Here is an 18,649-nt window from a genome sequence, read left to right as displayed (position 1 = left end):
TTTCTGATCCTTCGTGCTACAAAAGTAATACTCTCTGCTGGATTTCCAATGAGGTCAATGAGATACAGTGATTAAAACAGAAATATAAGAAAAGAAAGGCACTTTCTACATTTCTCTCTTTGCTTCTTTGAAGAGATACTGTGAACTAACTCAAGGATTCCCTGCAGAAATGATGCATACTACTTTCGTGCTTCCAAATTTTGCCCAATTTAGTGATTATTTTCACCTTGGTTGATTTATAAGTTTGAATAATTGAGGCTGTATTATAAAGCATTTCCTGGGATACCTGGATGGCTCAGTCAGTTGGGGGGCTGTCTTCCACTGTGGTGGTGATCCCAGGTCCTGGGATCCAGCCCCACCTGCGGCTCTGTGCTCCATGGAGAGCCGGATTCTCCCTCCCTCTGCCTGCCTCTCTGCCTACTTGTGCTCTCTATTTCTCTGTCAAAAACATAAGCAAAATCTTAAAAAAAAAAAAAAAAAGGCATCCCCTTAAGGTGTTGTTCTTTTTCATTCACACGTGGCTTTTCTTTCTGTGAAAAGAAAAATATTATCCAAATAGGCAATAAAAATGTCCCCCCCTCACTTAATTACCTGTCCATCTCCTTTCTGGGAAAACTCAAGGCCTAAAATTAACCCTCCTAAATGTGGGCTGTGACCGGGTGCGTTGGGAATCATTTCCGGCAAGTGCAACAGCACCTGTCTTGTGTTTTCAGCATCTTACTTGACTCCCCTCCCTGTTCCTCTCAAGAAAAATGTCTTCCTTGTCAAAGTGTAGTATGTTTTTAACCGATGCCAACAGAGCCTTAACCCCATGCTCCTTCTTTGTGTCTGTGGGCACGGCAGTGGTTCCCAGACTCTGGGGATACTTTCTACTGGACCGAAACCCAGACGGACTCCAGTCCTCACTTCTGAGTTCCAGGAGGTGGCCTGTCTGGGGCCGGCGGCCCAGCTCTTTGGAAGAGAGCAGGCTGAGCTGCCAGAGACCAAGCAGCCGTGCCCGCATCGCGGCCTCGTCAGGAAGACAGGAGCATCCTTTCCCGGTCGGTTTCCGGAGGCCCAGCGCCCCGCCGCGCCCAGTTGAAGCTCCAGCATTTCTAGGCCCGGAGGCCCGCGGCGGCCGCTGCTCCTGGGCCAGGAGACACAACCGCTCTGTGGACTCGATCTGCAGCGCTAGGTGGGAAAACCGCCTTGGCCAGTGCTTCGTTACTAGCGCGCCGGCGGCGGCGGCCCCACCACCGAGGACGCAGGCACTCCCGCGGCTGCCGGGCTAGCGAGCGAGATGGGCCACGGTCCGGGGAGCCAAGTGTAGCCTCCGCCGACTGGAGACCCGCATACAGGGTTAGCGGAGCCGAGAGAGCTTTAGTCCGGCTCTAGTCCTCTGGACCTTCTCAGCCGCGGGAGGGAGAAACAGCCGCTCGAGAGCGGCGCGCTGTCTCTGCCACCTCCTTGCCTTGCGCTCTGCCTTGCGCTCTCTCCCTGCATGTTGGGGTGGAGGTCTGGCTACGGTGGTTCTCTGCGCCCGGGATTGGAAGGACCTGCCAGGCCTCACCCCTCAGCGATCCGTTTTCTGCAAACATCGCGCTCGCTGCATCCCTGGCACGGTCCTCTGGCTCTGTTAGCAGGCACAACCCAGCTCCCTTCCTGCCCCTGGGCCCTGCTATTTCAAGAATTCTAGTGAAAAAATGTGCACTGGCGAGATGCAGGCCGGGGCAGGCAGGGCAACTCGCGAAGCAGGCAGGCACAGGTGGCCTGGATGCAAACGTATCTGTCCCCTAAAGTTTTCCCCAGCTTTATTGATCGCAGGAATGGGATAGGGGTCTATTCCTGACTCTCAGATTTACTGTGAAATAGAGCCTCTTGGAAGTGAAAGTGCATATGATTATAACAGTTGCGCTGTGTCCAAAATGGGCATGGGCATTCGCTGTGCTGACAATGAGTTCCCCAGAGAGGCGGATTATCTTGGCCCCAGGGTTTTTTCTTATCGATGGAACAGGCCTCCGATTTCCCCAGGAACTGCTCAGTAAGTAGGGGTGTGTGTGTGTGTGTGTGTGTGTGTGTAATGATTCTCATGAACTGACAGTTTGGTATTTAAGGACAAATGGACTTAGGTAGAAACAATGGCGTACTTTGGATACATATTTTCTATGGATAAGAATGAGATTTCTGATATCTCCAAGACAATGTTGACCTTGTAAGGGAGAATATTCCCAATCCCTCTCATTTCATTAAAAACCTGTACTTTGTTGAGATTCTGTAGACATTCTACACAGCACCTCAGACTCTTGAGTTCTGAACTGAATCTACATACATTTTCATAATAGAATACTTATGTTGTAAATAATGCCTTTGCAGGTGACTCTTCATCACAACTGTAAGCTTCTCCAAGGCAGGAATAGTGTTTATCCACCTTTGATGTTCCCAAACCAAGCAGTGCATGTACATAAATACTCAGTAAATGATGATTTTACTCCTAGTCCTTCCATTTTCTGTAGGCTCTAAAATAGAGGAATGGGGAGGTAGAGCTCAAAGATAACAGATAAAAGTGAAGGACTTAGTCATTCCCGCTGAGGGACATTTGCAAAACCTTTATAGTGCTCAGAATCGATTTGCTAATCAAATCTCTTGGTTTTTAGGGCTATCCTGAGCGGGAGGAGGGAATGACCTACATTCTCAGGCTATTTTTTAAAATCCGTATTTGGATATATTTCTCTTTTCATGTATTTTCCTTTCTTTGCTCTGTTTTTCTTTTTTTCTGTAGATTAGGTGTGGTGCAAGCCATTATTCTTGAAGTGAAAATATGCCGTGCTAACCTTTTGATATCTATCTTTGGATTTACAGGTACATTTGGCTAAATTTCATATTTCTCACTTTTTATATTTGCACTGTCATCCTAAAATAACATAAATTGAGAAACCTGGTTTTGGATGTCTAAAATACTTCACTTGGGAAAGTGAGCTGCAAGTATTAAAATTAGGTGCCTTAATTGTTGCTTTTTCAGCTATCAGTGATACTTTAAAATATATCCCCATTCCCTAGACTCTTCCATAAGTACATATTTGGAGAACTTGTCTTGCTAATATGTAGTATCAGTACACTATGTAGTACTAGTATTTTAGCTGATACTGTTTTTCATAAGGGGTTCAGTTGTGCCCACTCATCTTATACATTGGTACTTAACAGATGTCACTACCACTGATGCATTACAAAACATTCATTCTGGACAACATACTATCTAGATTATTTTCTGTAGCTGCTAGAAATCTCTGAAAGAGGATGCTGCACACAATAGGGATTCTTAATTTAAATTCTTGTACTAGAAAAATATCACTTTGAATGATAGTGAAAAGACTAGGTAGGTGCCTTATCAGTATAGTTTCTGAATTTTTGTAGTTTTAAGATAAGCATCTTGTCTAATTTTCTACTACTAACAAAATATTCATTTTATTATTCTGAGCATTAGGATTAAGGACGTGACTTTTTTTGTTGTACCTCTTCTATTTTCTTCAAGTGTCACCTCTTCATTCCTTTCAGGTAACCAAATAAAATACGGTTGAGAATGCCATCTCTATTTGCAGCACCAGGAAAAAAACGCTGTTGAATTTATAATTCTCGGTAACCTTGTTCTTTTATTTTAGCATCAATTTTCCCTCTTCCGTTATCATTTTAATGGAGTTCTTATTGGTTTCTTTTTTTTTTTCCTTGACCTACTTTCAAGAGCTTTCATATAGAGTGTTTTCAGTGATGGTGATTTCTGTAGTGTGTAGGAGAAAAGTCTTCAATAAAAGTGAAACAGATTTAGTTGGCTATCAATTATTTTAGAAATGTTTTCGTGGTTTAAAAAAATCATCCGGTTACATCGTCCACAATTTCTTAAAGCGAAATCTTTTAAGCTATGTTTTTCACGAGTTCGCTCCGTTTTCCAGACTGAGAATTTGAACCTCATCCTGCTCTGATCCAATTGTTATTTTTCTTTGTTGCCTCCACCCCCTAGAGATTGTGTTTCCACGGGAGAGGCGTTCTTGGGACTGAAGAGCAGAGCCCAGTGAGGTATCTGGTACCTCAGGAACGAGATCCCTCCTCCCCCGCCTGGTGAGAAGTCAGAGACAATTTTGACAGCTCACAGAACCGCTCTGGCTCTCACGCTTGCGGTCCATGGGTAGGTTTTACCTTCTCCCTTTTCCTCTGTTTTGGCTTGCCTACAGGCCAGCCGCATGTGTAGCCTTTGCCCCAGCCGACCCAGAGCTTTCTCTCACCTATCTTCTTGGGGGAACTGGGGCAAATGTCCGCAGAAGACCTCGGGGATTGGGGAAAGCTACGCCGGAATCGGGACACTCGAAAGGGGAGCCGCTCCCCAGGCTTCCCCCCACCCCCAGTCGCGGGGCCCACGTGACCGAGAGCTAGCCTCCACCGGCCCGCCCCTTTCGGCCGCTGCAGCCCACTTCCCGCTCGGGGTAAGTAAACGGCGGTTTTCCGCACCGCCCCAACCCCGCCCTCTTCCTTTCCCCTTCCCTTCACCTCCCTCGGGCTCCCTCGCGCCACTCTCTCCGCTCCCCCATCCTCCCCACCGGGCCCTTTGTACGTGCTCGGCGGCGTGCGAGCGCGCCCGGCACGTGACCCCGCCGAACGTGGCATTGTGTTATCACGTGACCCAGGTGCGTACGCGACGGAGCGGGGTGTGAAGATGGCGGACGAAGAGGCCGAGCAGGAGAGGTTGAGTCGCGGCGGAGGTGGCTGCGTCGCGGAGCTGCAGCGCCTGGGCGAGCGGCTCCAGGAGCTGGAGCGACAGCTGCGGGAGAGCCGCGTGCCGGCCGTGGAAGCGGCCACGGAGTACTGTCAGCATCTGTGCCAGGTGAGGGCGCCTGGGGGTCCCCTCCCCCTTTTCCCCAGCTAGAGGGGGAAGAGGGCGAGCGAGCGTCTGGGGGCTGAGCGGTGGTCGTCCCTTCTTTGCCATCGTTGGCGCCGCCGCCCAGGCGGGAGCGGGGAGTGTGAGGAAGGCGCCTTTGTGTGGCTGCCGTTGTGGCGGTTGTTGTCGGTAGCTCCCGACGGGGGGAAGGGAGTTGTGGTCAGGGCGGAAAATCCCCCTCCCCTTTCCTTCCCCCAGCACGGGACTGCTTAGTCCCCGAGGCCAGGGAGATGGAGACGGCCAAGGACCGGAGTCCTCTCTGCCGCAGGGATACGGTAGAGGAGGAATGGAGGCCAGGTCCTCTTTTTCCTCCTCCTCTTATTGTGCACTGGGGATTACCGCGCCCCCCGCCTCTGCGCCTCTGGTTTCCCACTCCGACGGGCCTCCGCCCCCACTGGTTTGATTCCTTTGCTTCCCCCTGCTTTCATCCGTCCCGCCCCCGGCCCCGTCCTCGCTGTCTCCGGGCCTTTGTTGTTCGAGTTTCGCCGTAGGACTGAAGGGGCCTTTGTTGATGTTCCGTGGAACCGTCCTCCCCGACCCCTTCTAGCTGGCTGAGATGTTCCGGGGTGGGGGCGCAGAGGTTGGCCCTTCCTGCCTTTGCTTGCTTGGTGCACCGCTTCCATGGTAAAGGTTGCTCTCCTCGGTAGAGGAGAGGAGCTCTCCCTGTATCCTGTGGGGCGGCTTTCCAGAGTCCGCTTCTCTTTTTTGCTTTCACCCTTCGAGGAGTACGGTTTCCTCTGCCCTTCCTCCCCCATCTCCCCACCGCCTCTATTACTTGGAGCCTTCCCTATTTGGCCTCCTGGTTTAAAAGAGGATTGAGGTTCTTGTGGACCTGTGCTCAGGTCAGTTTTAGTCCTTTCCTTCCCTTTCTTGAACAAGGACACTGCTTTCCAGTAACTGCGTTCTAACCAGGATTTAGAATGTTGAAAGCACGTTTGCTCGATAGAAATCGCAGACTTTGAGGTCTACATTTGGCCCTGATTACAGACCCTCCAGTTACGTTTGAAATTTCAAGGAGCTGCTGCTGGCTGTGGTGAAGATTTTGGTTAGAATTGTCTTCTCGAGGAGGAAACGGACAATTTATACAGATCACATTTAGAATTAACTTGTCAATGTATCGGTATAGAGAAGTTGTTTTGGAATGATACTGAGCCCAAGGCCGAACAATGGGTGGACTATTTTGGAATCTCCGAAAAGATTACATTTTCATTTAATTTTTAGTCTTCAGAAATCTTTCCTGTAGAAGATAGGGATACTTGAACCCATAGAAAAAAATTTTCCACTAATGTATGCACGTTATTGTCACTGATTATTTGGTAGTACTTCATATCTTAAAAAAAAAAAAACTGTGAGATCAAGTGGTGACTTGTTTAGGAGTCTGTGCAGTGTCAAGAGCTCCCCACTTAAGGTAATAAAGGTCTGATGAATACCTGTGGCAGAATTAGAAAGTCCATCATTCTTTTGAAGACTTGTTTTAAAGAATTGTTGAAATTTGCCATTTTGACCTACCCTGGGAGTGCCAACTCATTGTTAATTGGTCTTTTAGATATATTTATTTTAGTTGTGAGAGAATACTTAAAGTACCCATAAAAGGAAGTGTTTCTGTTAAAGTCTGCTTTAGCCAGTGAAAAGTATTAAAGTCTAGCTTTGCTGAAAGGTGCTTTTTAAATAGCAGTATCCACTGATGGGTTTATAGCTAATTACCGTAAATACTCTTAGCCAGCAATATTTATAAGCCTGATTAATAATTCTGGAAAAAGGAATCTCGTGCAGGTTGGACTTTTTTGAGTGTATGCAATATCAGAAACTTATCACTTTAAAAAGTATTTTTAATGGATGAAACACCATTTATTTAAATCAATATGAAAGGAATTTACTGTGTTTTATATGATTAGTTTTATACCATGTAAATAGTTTTTATGGACCAATGTTGCAGGAAACAGTAATAAAACAAATGCTAGGTTTCATGTTGCAGGAAACAGTAATAAAACAAATGCTAGGTTTCTGGATTTCAAGAATAATGAAATATTTCATGCACTAAAATGCCACAATAATTTAAATGCATTTAAAAGTAATCTCCATTACTTGAAAAGTTGCAGAATGTGTCTGATATTTGATCCCCTCTAGAACAAATGCTGGGGGTTTTTGTTGTTGTTGTTGTTGTTTTTTTAATAATCTGTTTTAGTGATTAGGTTGAATGGGCAGTAACTTGAAACAATTGTTTCTTTAAAATTGTATCCCAGCCATTATTACTTAACATGCTGATAGGAATTGAGCAAAACAGTGGTTAACAATTAAAGAATTTATTGGAGCAATTTAAAAACAGTATTTGAAATGCTATGACCTGGAAATTGTTTCTAACCTTGAGATTAGCTTTTTCTTTGTAAGTTTTTCTGTAAAAGTGTGATATTCACATGCTTCAGAAAGGCAAAGATAAACAAATATTTGTCAGAGTTAGTGGGCTTCAGATTTAATATTCTATACCTGTTAACAGTTAGTGTTTGTGCAGTCCTTATTGTTACATTTGTTTTTAAAAAAATGAGTTAGTTAAAAAAAATTAGTTTAAAAAATGGACTAGTTATATTTGGAAGTTTTACCTCAGCAGAAGATGAGTTTCTTTTTAAGATTTTATTTATTTATTTGACAGAGATCACAAGTAGGCAGAGAGGCATGCAGAGAGAGAGAGAGAGAGAGAGAGAGGAGGAAGCAGGCTCCCCAATGAGCAGAGAGCCGGATGCGGGGCTTGATCCCAGGACCCTGGGATCATGACCGAGCTGAAGGCAGAGGCTTAACCCACTGAGCCACCCAGGCACCCCAGAAGATGAGTTTCTGGAGAATATAGTGAAATCTACAAAAGAAGAAGTTGCTTATGCATCCTAGTTTGTAGATTTTCTTTCTTTTTCAGAGAAGTACAATATAATAGATTTCTTTAGTTCTGAGAAGAAAAATAGAAATAAAAGATATTAAGTAAGTTTTTCTAACTGTTAACAGAATTGTTTTGTTCTTTATATTGTGTTGGAAGTGTGCCCCACTTTTACTTGTTTACCTGAACATTTGCTTAAAGCTTAAGTAGGAGGAGGAAAAGGTGGTAGAGGATGAGTATAAGGGAGTGCTTGTCAAAAATCTCAAATTTCTTTAAATCTTTACAAGCTAGCTTTAATCTAAGTAATGTAGTTTACTTCATTGGTTTTTTTTTTTTTTTTTAAATCAACTTAGAATAAGAATACAGGATAACCAGAAATAATTTCTTACATTTATTTGTGTCAGGATCATTAGTGTACATAAAAATTGATTATAATTGGAACTTCTTGGACTATTTATTGTATTGGACAGGGTCAGTGTTCACTCAGTCATTCAGCATTGTTATTGAATACCTACACTGTGGGCCAGCCAGTCATGATCGTGGTCCTTGGCTTCACAGAGTCTACAGTCTCTGAAGGAAGGTAGACAACCACTGATCCTTGTGTACTGTGACTTACATCTTTTATTTAGGAGATCAGTGCAGTACAGTGGAAGGTTATTTATTTGGGAGTTTAAACAGAAGCATTTCAAAAGAAGAATTGTTCTAAAAGGATTTTAAAATTATTCATTTAAAAAGTTAAGCCATTTAATAGTTGAAGAATGATTTGTTAGGGGATGGTATTTGTTGACAGCATTATGCGCAGGGCTAGATGACTGGGTTGATGAATACATGAGTTGTGACTGGTTTTGCTCATTCATCTTCATGTGGCTGATAATTGTTTTAAAAGATTGACTTGGGGACGCCTGGGTGGCTCAGTGGTTAAGCATCTGTCTTTGACTCAAGTCATGATCCCAGGGTCCTGGGATCCAGTCCCGCATGGGGCTCCTTGCTCAGCGGGGAGCCTGTTTCTCCCTCTGCCTGCTCTCCCTGCTGATGCCTGCTCTTGCTCTCTGACAAATAAATAAAATCTTAAAAAGATTGGATTGCATTTTTGGAAATACGTATTTTCCATGTGTGCCTACATGCACACACATACTTCATACTTTAATTCATGTAAGCAATGATTCTTAATTGCAAAATACTTTCTCTCCTGAAGATCTCTTTTCAGGGGCATTTGAAAATAAGTTAAGGGGTCAGTTGTTTGGTGATTGCAGTATCTGTGGATGTGATACTGGCATTTAGTGTCCATGGCCCATGGATACTAGGACCGTTCCACTCCACCAAAATGGATTCCTCTGCCTAAATACCCACAGTGTTTTTTTAAGAAGTACTGAACAGAAAGAAAAATAATATAGTAAGATTTTTTTTAGTTGCTATGATCTTTTCATAATTATGTAGCTAAGAAATGTAGCTAATCCGGAACAGGTCTAGGTAAATGTTGTTTAGCGATACTTAAATTCACACTGAGTTTGAGAGGTCCAGAAAATGTCTACTTCCTTAGTAGAAATTACAAGCAATTACTTAAACAATTACTAAAACAATTCCTTTTTACTGGGGTAAGAGGTTGGCAATTTAGCATACTTAATTGTCGTGATTTAAGCACAGATTTGACCTTTTGATATAATTAAAATTTTGTACTTTTAAGAAAGCATTTGATGCAAAGACTAGATTAAGATGTTAGCAGGGGACATAAGTTACAGAAGACTCTTGTATATAAAATAAGATTTAAATAAAACTTCAAGATGACAGTTGAAGAGATGTCAAAAGGCAGTGTATCATTAGCAAGTTTATTTTTTATTCTATTCTTTACTTATTTTTTTAAAAGATTTTATTTATTTACTTGAGAGAGAGAGCATGAAAGGGGAAAAAGTAAGAGGGAGAAGCAGACTCCCCACGGAGCTGGGAGCCAGATGTGGCACTCGATCCCGGGACTCCAGGATCATGACCCAAGCCGAAGGCAGTAGCTTAACCAACTAAGCCACCCAGGAACCCCTTATTCTACTTTTTTAAATTGAAAGTGTAGTGTAGGGATGCCTGGGTGGCTTTGTTGGTTGAGTGTCTGCCTTGCATTCTGGTCATGATCCCAGGGTCCCGGGATCGAGTCCTGTATCTGCCTGCTGCCCCCCTGCTTGTGTGGCCCCCCATCCCTGGCAAATAAATAAAATCGTAAAAAAGGAAGTGTAGTGTACTGAATTTTTTTTTTTTTTTATAAATTCAAACAGAGAAAGGGCATATAACAAAAACTTGATCTTCCCATCCCAGACCTCTTGTCACTCTGAACAAAGATAGTCCCCTAATAGTTTTTTATTACTCTTTCCAGGAATACATGTTTGCTTTTTTTAAAAAAATTAAGATGATGGGCGCCTGGGTGGCTCAGTGGGTTAAAGTCTCTGCCTTGGGCTCAGGTCGTGATCCCAGGGTCCTGGGAATCCAGCCCCGCATTGGGCTTTCTGCTCATTGGGGAGCCTGCTTCCTCCTCTCTCTCTCTCTCTCTGCCTTCCTCTCTGCCTACTTGTGATCTCTGTCTGTCAAATAAATAAATAAAATCTAAAAAAAAAAAAAAAAGATGAGGACATACTGTACACTGCATGTGGCTTTTATTAACCAAAAAATACATATCTTTGAGATCATTCCATAGCTTCTCATGTAAATTTGTGGCTTTTTTTTTTTTAAGATTTTATTTATTTGTCATACACAAGTAGGGGGAATGGCAGACAGAGGGAGAGGGAGAAGCAGGCTACTACCCTCTGCTCACTGAGGAGTCTGCCTCCCCATCCACCTGCTTGTGCTGTCTCTCTCTCTCTCTCTCTCTCAGATAAATAAATGAACAAAATCTTTAAAAAAAACCTGTAATAGTTTCAGTCTATGACAGTGTTTAATCAGTTAATTATGGTGGCTGTTCAGAGAAATAAGTTAATTTTATGTATAGTAATTTCAGCAAATTGTTTAAAGTAGGAGGTCAGCATTTCTGGCTGGGGTATCAGAGAAAGCTTTACTGAGATAGGATTTGAGCCAGACCTTACTGCTTTTATTAACTGGTGCCTTACTGGAATAAGAAAGAAAAATCAAAGTAAAACTGTTAGGAGAGCTTCTGAGTATTCGAGTTATATAATTAAAATATTTCGGAGTATATTTTAGTTTCATCTGTTTGATATAAGTTGATTGTTTTATCTGTATGTTCTGTTCAGTTTTGTTTTAATGGCAAAGGTTTTGAAAATGCCCACTTTCCTCAAAAAATCGCTAGTTTTTTTTTTTTTAAAGCTAGGTTTTTTCTTTTGATTATTAGAGGATATCTTAAGTTAATTTTTAGGACACTTTGAATCGGAAGAAAGGATGGCTTGCTTGTTAATTAGTGATAATTACTTTAGGTATTGAGGGAGTAATAAGTCATTTAAACTTTAAAAGTGTAGATAATGCTCAGGGGAAATAATTTTTTGAGTGTTCATAATTAGTATGATTGCATATTGGAGATACTAAATTCCACTTTCCAGAATATGCTTCTACCAATTTTAGCAAAGGAAAACTTTGCCAAATTTTGCTTGCCTCCTTCTTGACAATTACTTCCTGGTCCTAAATTGAAATGGAGGAAGATAAGATGTATTCTCCAGTTGCCCCCTATAATATTTTATATGACGAACCTGCAAAACCAAAGATTTTTGAAAATATGTGTTCTTAACCATATGAAGCTTTTGCTGTATTTATGTTCCTTGAAATTCTGTCAAGAGTTGAGAATTTACCTTTTTTTTCTAACTCCCACACATAAATCCAGTTCATGAAATTAACCAGTCACTATGGGAGGAGCCTCATTTATAAAATGGAAAGTTTGTTTTTTATTCATGCATTTGTTACATACTCCATATAACTTTTTAACTATGTATTGTTCCCAGGAGAATCTCTTGATTCATTATATCCTTTTAGCATTGAGAGTTGCACAATGTATCTCAGAATTAAAATGCTAATCTTTTTCCCCTTAACTGTATATTACAAAAACTTTGTCTGTGAATACACATTTTTAGCCAAGAAGATGTGTTATTAAAATTCAGTCAATTACATGTATTTTTTTCTTAATTTATCCATTGAAAAATTTTTTCTATTTATTTGGCAGAGAGCACAAGCATGGGAACAGTGGGCATAGGGTGAGGGGGAAAGCAAGTTCCCCAACAAGCAGGGAGCCTGATGTGGAGCTCAGTACCAGGACTCTGGGATCATGACCTGAGCTAAAGGCAGACTCTTAACCCGCTGAGCCACCCAGCTGCCCTTTTCTTAATTTATTTTAATTAGGTAATTAAATTCCTCATGTGGGATGCTAAGGGAGCTGTGGAGAATTATGGAGATCTCTGCCTTCAAAGCCCTTACAAATTTGATGCATATATTAGCAGTTAAACAACAGTATTAGATAGTAAAGTAGCTAGTGATAAATAACAGTAAGTGGAGTGTAAATTAAGAGCATTTTGAAATTAATTTAGTAAAAATTGATCTGGAAAGGAACACACTTATTTACATTGAGTCCTTAATGAATTTGGATAAGTAAATAAAAGTGGGAAGGGTGGGAATAAACAGAAGAATGAAACAGCTTCAAACTGGCATCTTGGAGGAAAATGTCAGGGGTTGGGTTGAAGAATAGGATAGAAAAGATAAATTAGAACCCGAGTAAGGGTTTAAGATCCAAACAAAGGAATTTTAATTGATCTTTTAAGTATAGATAATATATAGTAACATTGCTTAAAGACTTACCCTTCTAAATTTGGGACGTTGAAACAGACAAAAAAGCTGAATGTGCTAACTTCAGGTGTTTGTTTGTTTGTTTGTTTTTAAGTAGGCTCCATACCCAGTGTGGTGGTTGAACTCCGTACCCTGAGATTGAGAAGCACATACTCTACTGACTAAGCCCGCCAGGCACCCCCAGCTTTGTTTTTTCTTGAAGTATTCTGTATTATGGCAGTGTAACAAACTACCCCAAAACATAATGGTTTTAGGAAAACAGCTGATGTTTGTTTGTTTTATTTTAAGTAAACTCTACCCCTCATGTGCGGCTGTAACTCAGCTACCCCAAGATCAAGAGTCACATGCTCTAGCAATGGAGCCAGCCAGATGCCCCAGAAGAATAGCTGTTTTTATTAACTGTACTCCAGTCTAGGGGGTCTATTGGATGGTTTGCAGTCAGCTGGGAGGTTGTCTGGGGCTGAATGGTCCCAGACGGTCTCATTCACTTGTCTTGTTGTCAGGTGGGTTGGATGCCAAGGTTCCTCAGTTGGGTTGGCTCATCTGCTCCACTCTTACATCTAGTAAGGTAATCTGGGATTTCTTTACATGGAAAGAGGAGATCAAGTTCTGTTGCACAACTCCTTTTTAAGCCTCTGCTTGTGTCATGTTTGCCAAGCTCCTTTTGGGTACATGTGGTCAAACCCAGCTTCTTTTGGGTACAAGGAAATGGGATTCTTTCTGTAGCCTAACAATCTGACACATATCCCGGTTCCCTTTATTCCCCACTGCAATGTCAGATACTTTATAGGTCAGATTTCATTTTTTCCTCTCTGTAGCCCTACTTCTGCTTTTTTCTTGTCAATCTATATTCTGTAATCAAAGCACATCTCTTTGCTCCTTTTCTCGTAGATTGGCTAAAGGCATTTCTATTTCACATTTTCTAATCTCAATTTCTAAGTAGAAGAACAGTGTCCCCACTACATCACTCAAATTTTGGGAAATTTGTAGAACAGCCTGTTTATTTACAATAGTTCTTTACCTTAATATTAAATCTGGTCTCAGTTTGGTGTTTTGTGCTTTCTGAACATTATGCAGTCCCAACAGTAGCCTCTTAGGTCTTGTTCTAATCCATGGCCTTTTTTTCTTTTTTTTTTTTTAACTGATAAACTTGCTTTTAACCTTACTTTCAATTTGTGAAAGTCCCTAGTATGCTGCTTTGATCTTTCTGCCTGGTTGGCAGTCCAGTATTTGTACCAGTGTTTCTCAAGTTTGAATTCGCAGAAACCAAAAAAGTGTGGGTCTTTCAATCTTAGGGTTACAAGTTTTGACCTCAGCTTTTAGTAATATGTAACTTTTTTTTTTAATTTACCACTTAATTGTCACTCTAAAACAAAAATCTCCCCAAACAGTACTTATCCTTACTAGGTATGATGTATTCTATTTTATTATTATTATATTGCAAAGCTGCTCTTGATTTTATAGTCCACTGATAGGCACAGCCAGTCCCCCTCCTCATAGGGGGAATCTTTCTGCTCTGTTTAGTAGTTAGCACAAGGATAAGGCAGGCAATCCTAAGTTACAAGGCGGCCTTCTAGTCTAGCTGATTCAGAACTTCTTACACTTTATTTAGGAGGAGGATCAAAAATGAAAATATGGTTTTAAATTTCTTACAGTGAATGCTAGAAACCCAGCATAATGGCCATGGAACTCAATTCGAGAAATACTGGTGCATAGGATAACATACAAATTTAAGCTTCGGGCCAGGACTGTGCTTGCTCTGTTGTTTACTTTTTCCCCATCCTTTCTCTGCTCCATTCTGCTCCATTTAAATTGGACTCTTCATTCCTTACAAATATACCTGTTCATTTTACTTTATTTCTGATTTTGCTTGGAGGAGCAGTGTTACATAGTTGAAACCCAAATGGATTTGATGTCAGATATGAGCTCATCTCTAATCAGGACAAGATCTTTAACTCATGCTTTCTTTGAAAAAATAGGCGAGATGAGAGGAAGTTTGGAGTTAGAGAGGCTGTGTTAAGATTGAAGAGGAAGAGAATTAATGTTCAGAAAGGCACCAGTTTGTTTAAATGTCTCACTTAATCCAGATTGCCTCCTAGGATCTCATCATTACTAAATAATAGTTGTTTAGTATGACACTGAATCATCAGAAAATACTCAATTTTATTAGGCATTTGTTTAGGAAGACTGAGATATTTGGATAAATGGCTAAAATGAAAACACTTCAAATATCTGGACATTGTGTTCATGTGGAACATTTGGCATCCTTATTGATGCCTGACATAGGCAGCATTATATATTAAGTTCATAACTCAGATACAGGTTTTATATTTAAAAGGTAATCTGAATTTAAAAGTGGTAATTAACAATTGACTGGATTCCCATCCCAGTTTTATCAGATTATTAGAAAGTTGGTTTATCAAGTATTTAAATTAATAGCTGTGGTAATTTTAGCTTACCAAAGTTAATTGAAGCACCATATTTGTGTTTTTTGAGAGAAAATTATTTCATTAAATAAGAATGATTTTACTACTACTTTTGGATGAGCCATTATCATCAAAACGAGGCATTTAGAATCTTACTCCAAATTAATAGCTTACATTTTGTATTATCTGTATAAACGTTGTACATACTCTTGATCTTTCCCAGATTTTTGCAAATATGATGAATCTCAGTCTGTAAAAAACCTGAAAGGTATATTTACCTCAAAAGCATTATCATTTTGTCAGTTTATATTCTGGAAACTACAAATTTTTGTTTTTAATTTTTTGAACAAAACTTTTGTAAGATTATCTTTCAAAAGAATAAAACAAAGTTTAATAAAATACTTACTAAAATTAATAGTTAAGTAGTTTGAATCTTGTGACTTATCAAACTTCTCCAAACTGTATTTGTATAACTTTATTTTTAAAAAATATTTATTTATTTCAGAGAGAGAGAGTGCGCCCTTGTGGTGAGGAGGGTTGGGGAAGGTGCAAGGGAGAGGATGAGAGATCCTTTAAGCAGACTCCATGCTGAGTGCAGAGCCCAACTTGGGGCTCCATCTCATGACCTAACTGAAACCTGGAGTCCCACACTTAACTGTTCCACCCAGGCACCCCTGTGTACCTATTTTAAAGCTCTATGCCTGCCTAAAATGAGATACTGCACATAAAAACAGGTAAGATGGATAAAATGTATATCCTCGAACAAATTGATCATAAACTTTTTTGTTAGCATGAAAATATTTTATAGGAACGGTTCTGAATGTTCCATAACTGCTGTTTCTTTGGTAATTAAAAATTCACCACCATATCGTGTAAAACCGAATATGTTGGCAAGTCACGCTTAGCATACTCAATATTGTGACCTATTTATAAAATATTTCTGAAAAGGTGACCTGATGTTGCAAATGCTGCCAAAGAGAAATTATTTTTAACACCAAAAAGACCTTTGAGGATTTACTTATCTTGAATGAAGCCATTTGTGGTGTTTGATTTCCACCCCACCCTGAGAATCATCTTTTATAGATCGTGTTTTACTTAATGGAAAAAACGTACTCTTTACGTTCTGTCTCTCATGATACTTTGCTTGACATCCCATTAGATACTGTGAATTAAAGTTGGGATTCTAAGGACACTGGTTTTTAATTTCCACAAAATTGTTTATTTTGATCCTTGGCATGCTACTTACAACTTCGCTTTATCCTTGAAATGGAAATGGTACAGACCTTTGTTGTTCTAAGAATTGATCAAGGACATGTAGTTATTTTAAATGATTGTTACAATATAAAGCAACATTTTCATTTACACTTAGAGACTACTTTGGAAACACCTTTGATGTTTTATATATGATAATGACCTAGCATAATTTAAAAACAAAAATTCTGTCATATTCAATGCTATCTATTATCATCACATTGAAAAATAACCTAGAGTACTGATCTACCAACTTTTTTGAAGTCTGTATTTTAGAGAAGGTGGAATTTTATTTCGTAGTAATTTATAAAAAATTGTTTTGATTTTGGGGGTGTGAGCAGGAGAGAGATTACTTGATGTGTGGAGTGTACCAGGAGTAGAGTAGATTATTGGCTTTACAATTGAAACCTTTCCTTTGTCCAAAATTTAAACCTGGGATTTGAGAGGCTGGGGATGGGAGAAGGTTTTGCAGAGTAACTGAAAGTACAGTTTTTGAACTGTGATTCAAATTACAACTCCCTTACTTCCATTAGGACTTCAGGCTTCATTTTATTCTACAGAGTGGAGGTGATACCTGCCTTAAAGCTGTCGTGATTAAGGCATAATCTTTGCTGAGCACTTTGCATGTTATAATGCTGGAAGTACACAGTGATTGCTAGCTATTAACACACTTAAAAGGACTAGATCTGAAATTTTCCCTCGTAAAAGAAAATTAATCTTAGCGTTAGTAAAATACTCTCTAATTTATTGTCATCTAGATAGTGGTCTTAAAACTTTAAAAAATTGGGGTTCCTGGGTGGCTCAGTGGGTTAAGCCTCTGCCTTCGGCTCAGGTTATGATATCAGGGTTCTGGGGTTGAGCCCTGCATCGCGCTCTCTGCTTGGCGGGGAGCCTGCTTTCCCCTCTCTCTGCCTACTTGTGATCTCTGTCAAATAAAGTCTTTAAAAAAAAAACTTTAAAAAGTTAAGGTAACTCCTTCCCTTTACCCCAAACTCTTACTTGGTATCTTGATGTATAAAACAGAAAAGTTACCTCTGCAGAAAAGTTTGAGAAGTACTAATCTAGCATATATAACAATACCATTGCCAGAGGTTGTAAAGGGAGTTCAGTATACTTTTCTGACATTATTTTCTTCTTAAACAGGTGTGGGTTTTTTCCCTTTTGTTTTCTTCATTTTACTGCTTTCTTCTCTGTATTCTGGAGGAAATAATGAATGTTCTTGTCTTAGAGACATAATAAAGCCATCACTCAGAACTTTCATATATTCTGTTTAATTTTTAAAGAGTTGTAATTGCGTGGCTTGCTTTTGTTTTACGTACTAAGTCACATTAAATAAACTCGGGGTTTTTTGTATCTAATATTTAAAATTCATTTATTTCTCAGGAAGTGTGGTACTGAAATGTATATAATGTATATACTTTATAAATGTATAAATGTATATACTTTATCAGAATAACAATAAATGTTAATAGTGAAACTTGTGTGCCTTTCCACAGATATACTCATTGCTAACATTTAATTCTTCTTGAAAGTTCTTGAAGGAGACCTGCACCATCTTACACATTCCCCCCCAATCTTCATCTATTTTTCTCTGGATCTTTCATTTTCTTCCTTAGGTGTCGGAGAATGCTGCATCACAGTGCCTATGTCGTTCACCTCACTTTATCTCATTGGGTAGGCATTACATAATTTCATCCTAAGAAGAACAAGGGTTAATGTAGCACAGTAAGATATTTTGAGAGAGTGTACACACACAATATATATATGTACTATTACAGCTTACATAGTTATTTGAGTATGTTTACTAAATTACAGAGTTTATGTTTTAGATAAATTCAATAGAACAAGAAGTTTTTTTCCCTTCTGAACTTCACTGTGTACTCTTTCTTTGGAAACCTCTGGTTTATAGTGCTATGAGTAGCTGACATTTCTGAGATAACTTATTAAATAACTGCCTGATTTATTTTTCCCATTTTCAGAGTGTATGGAGATATGACAACAGTAACAGCAGATTTTAATTACTGTCTTTTAGTCAGATTTAATGTAGTATGTATTTCTGGTTTATTGCTTCTCTCACCCTTTACCCTTTATAAAGATACCTGAGTATTAAGTTGTCCCAGTTATCAGATTCCCTCTCAGCTCTAAATCAACTCAGTTACTTGCTCTGTGATATTGGAGCTTGACCCATTAAGCATTTCTTCTTTGATGTTCCGCTTTGTTAGTAGAGCATACTGAAGGGACACTACACAAGGAAGGGGCTTTAGTTTTTGTTTCTCGCTCCTACTGCATGCCTGCTAGTGGGACAGGTATGGGGACATCCCGTGGTGCTCTGTCCCAGGGTGAGTGTCCACAGTAAACACGCTTTTGGTGAGCTCACAGTCCCAGCCCCAACTTCATGACCATCTCACCATAGTTCCCCTGACATGTACATTGCACACCCCGAAC

The 18,649-nt window shown here is 40.2% G+C and overlaps 1 protein-coding gene across 2 annotated transcripts in view; it reads left to right on the top strand.

Annotated features, from left to right (window-relative positions):
- The first annotated feature begins 4,024 nt into the window (after positions 1-4,024).
- Positions 4,025-18,649, top strand: part of ZNF292 (zinc finger protein 292) — a 92,319-nt gene continuing 77,694 nt past the window's right edge. Inside the window, exons 1-3 of one of the 2 annotated variants that reach the window (XM_013063729.2) lie at positions 4,025-4,156; positions 4,290-4,451; positions 4,653-4,849. In XM_013063729.2, coding sequence (XP_012919183.1) covers positions 4,682-4,849 — 168 coding nt within the window. In that variant the 5' untranslated portion in view covers positions 4,025-4,156; positions 4,290-4,451; positions 4,653-4,681. Of the gene's footprint in view, positions 4,157-4,289; positions 4,452-4,502; positions 4,850-18,649 lie in introns of those variants that run through there. The other variant, XM_004766945.3, reaches the window with a different exon arrangement.

This window comes from Mustela putorius, unplaced genomic scaffold (genome assembly GCF_011764305.1).
Source record: "Mustela putorius furo isolate JIRA1106 unplaced genomic scaffold, ASM1176430v1.1 tig00000166_pilon_pilon_pilon, whole genome shotgun sequence".
Classification (NCBI taxonomy): Eukaryota; Metazoa; Chordata; class Mammalia; order Carnivora; family Mustelidae; genus Mustela; species Mustela putorius.
This window is presented reverse-complemented; position numbering and strand designations above follow the sequence as displayed.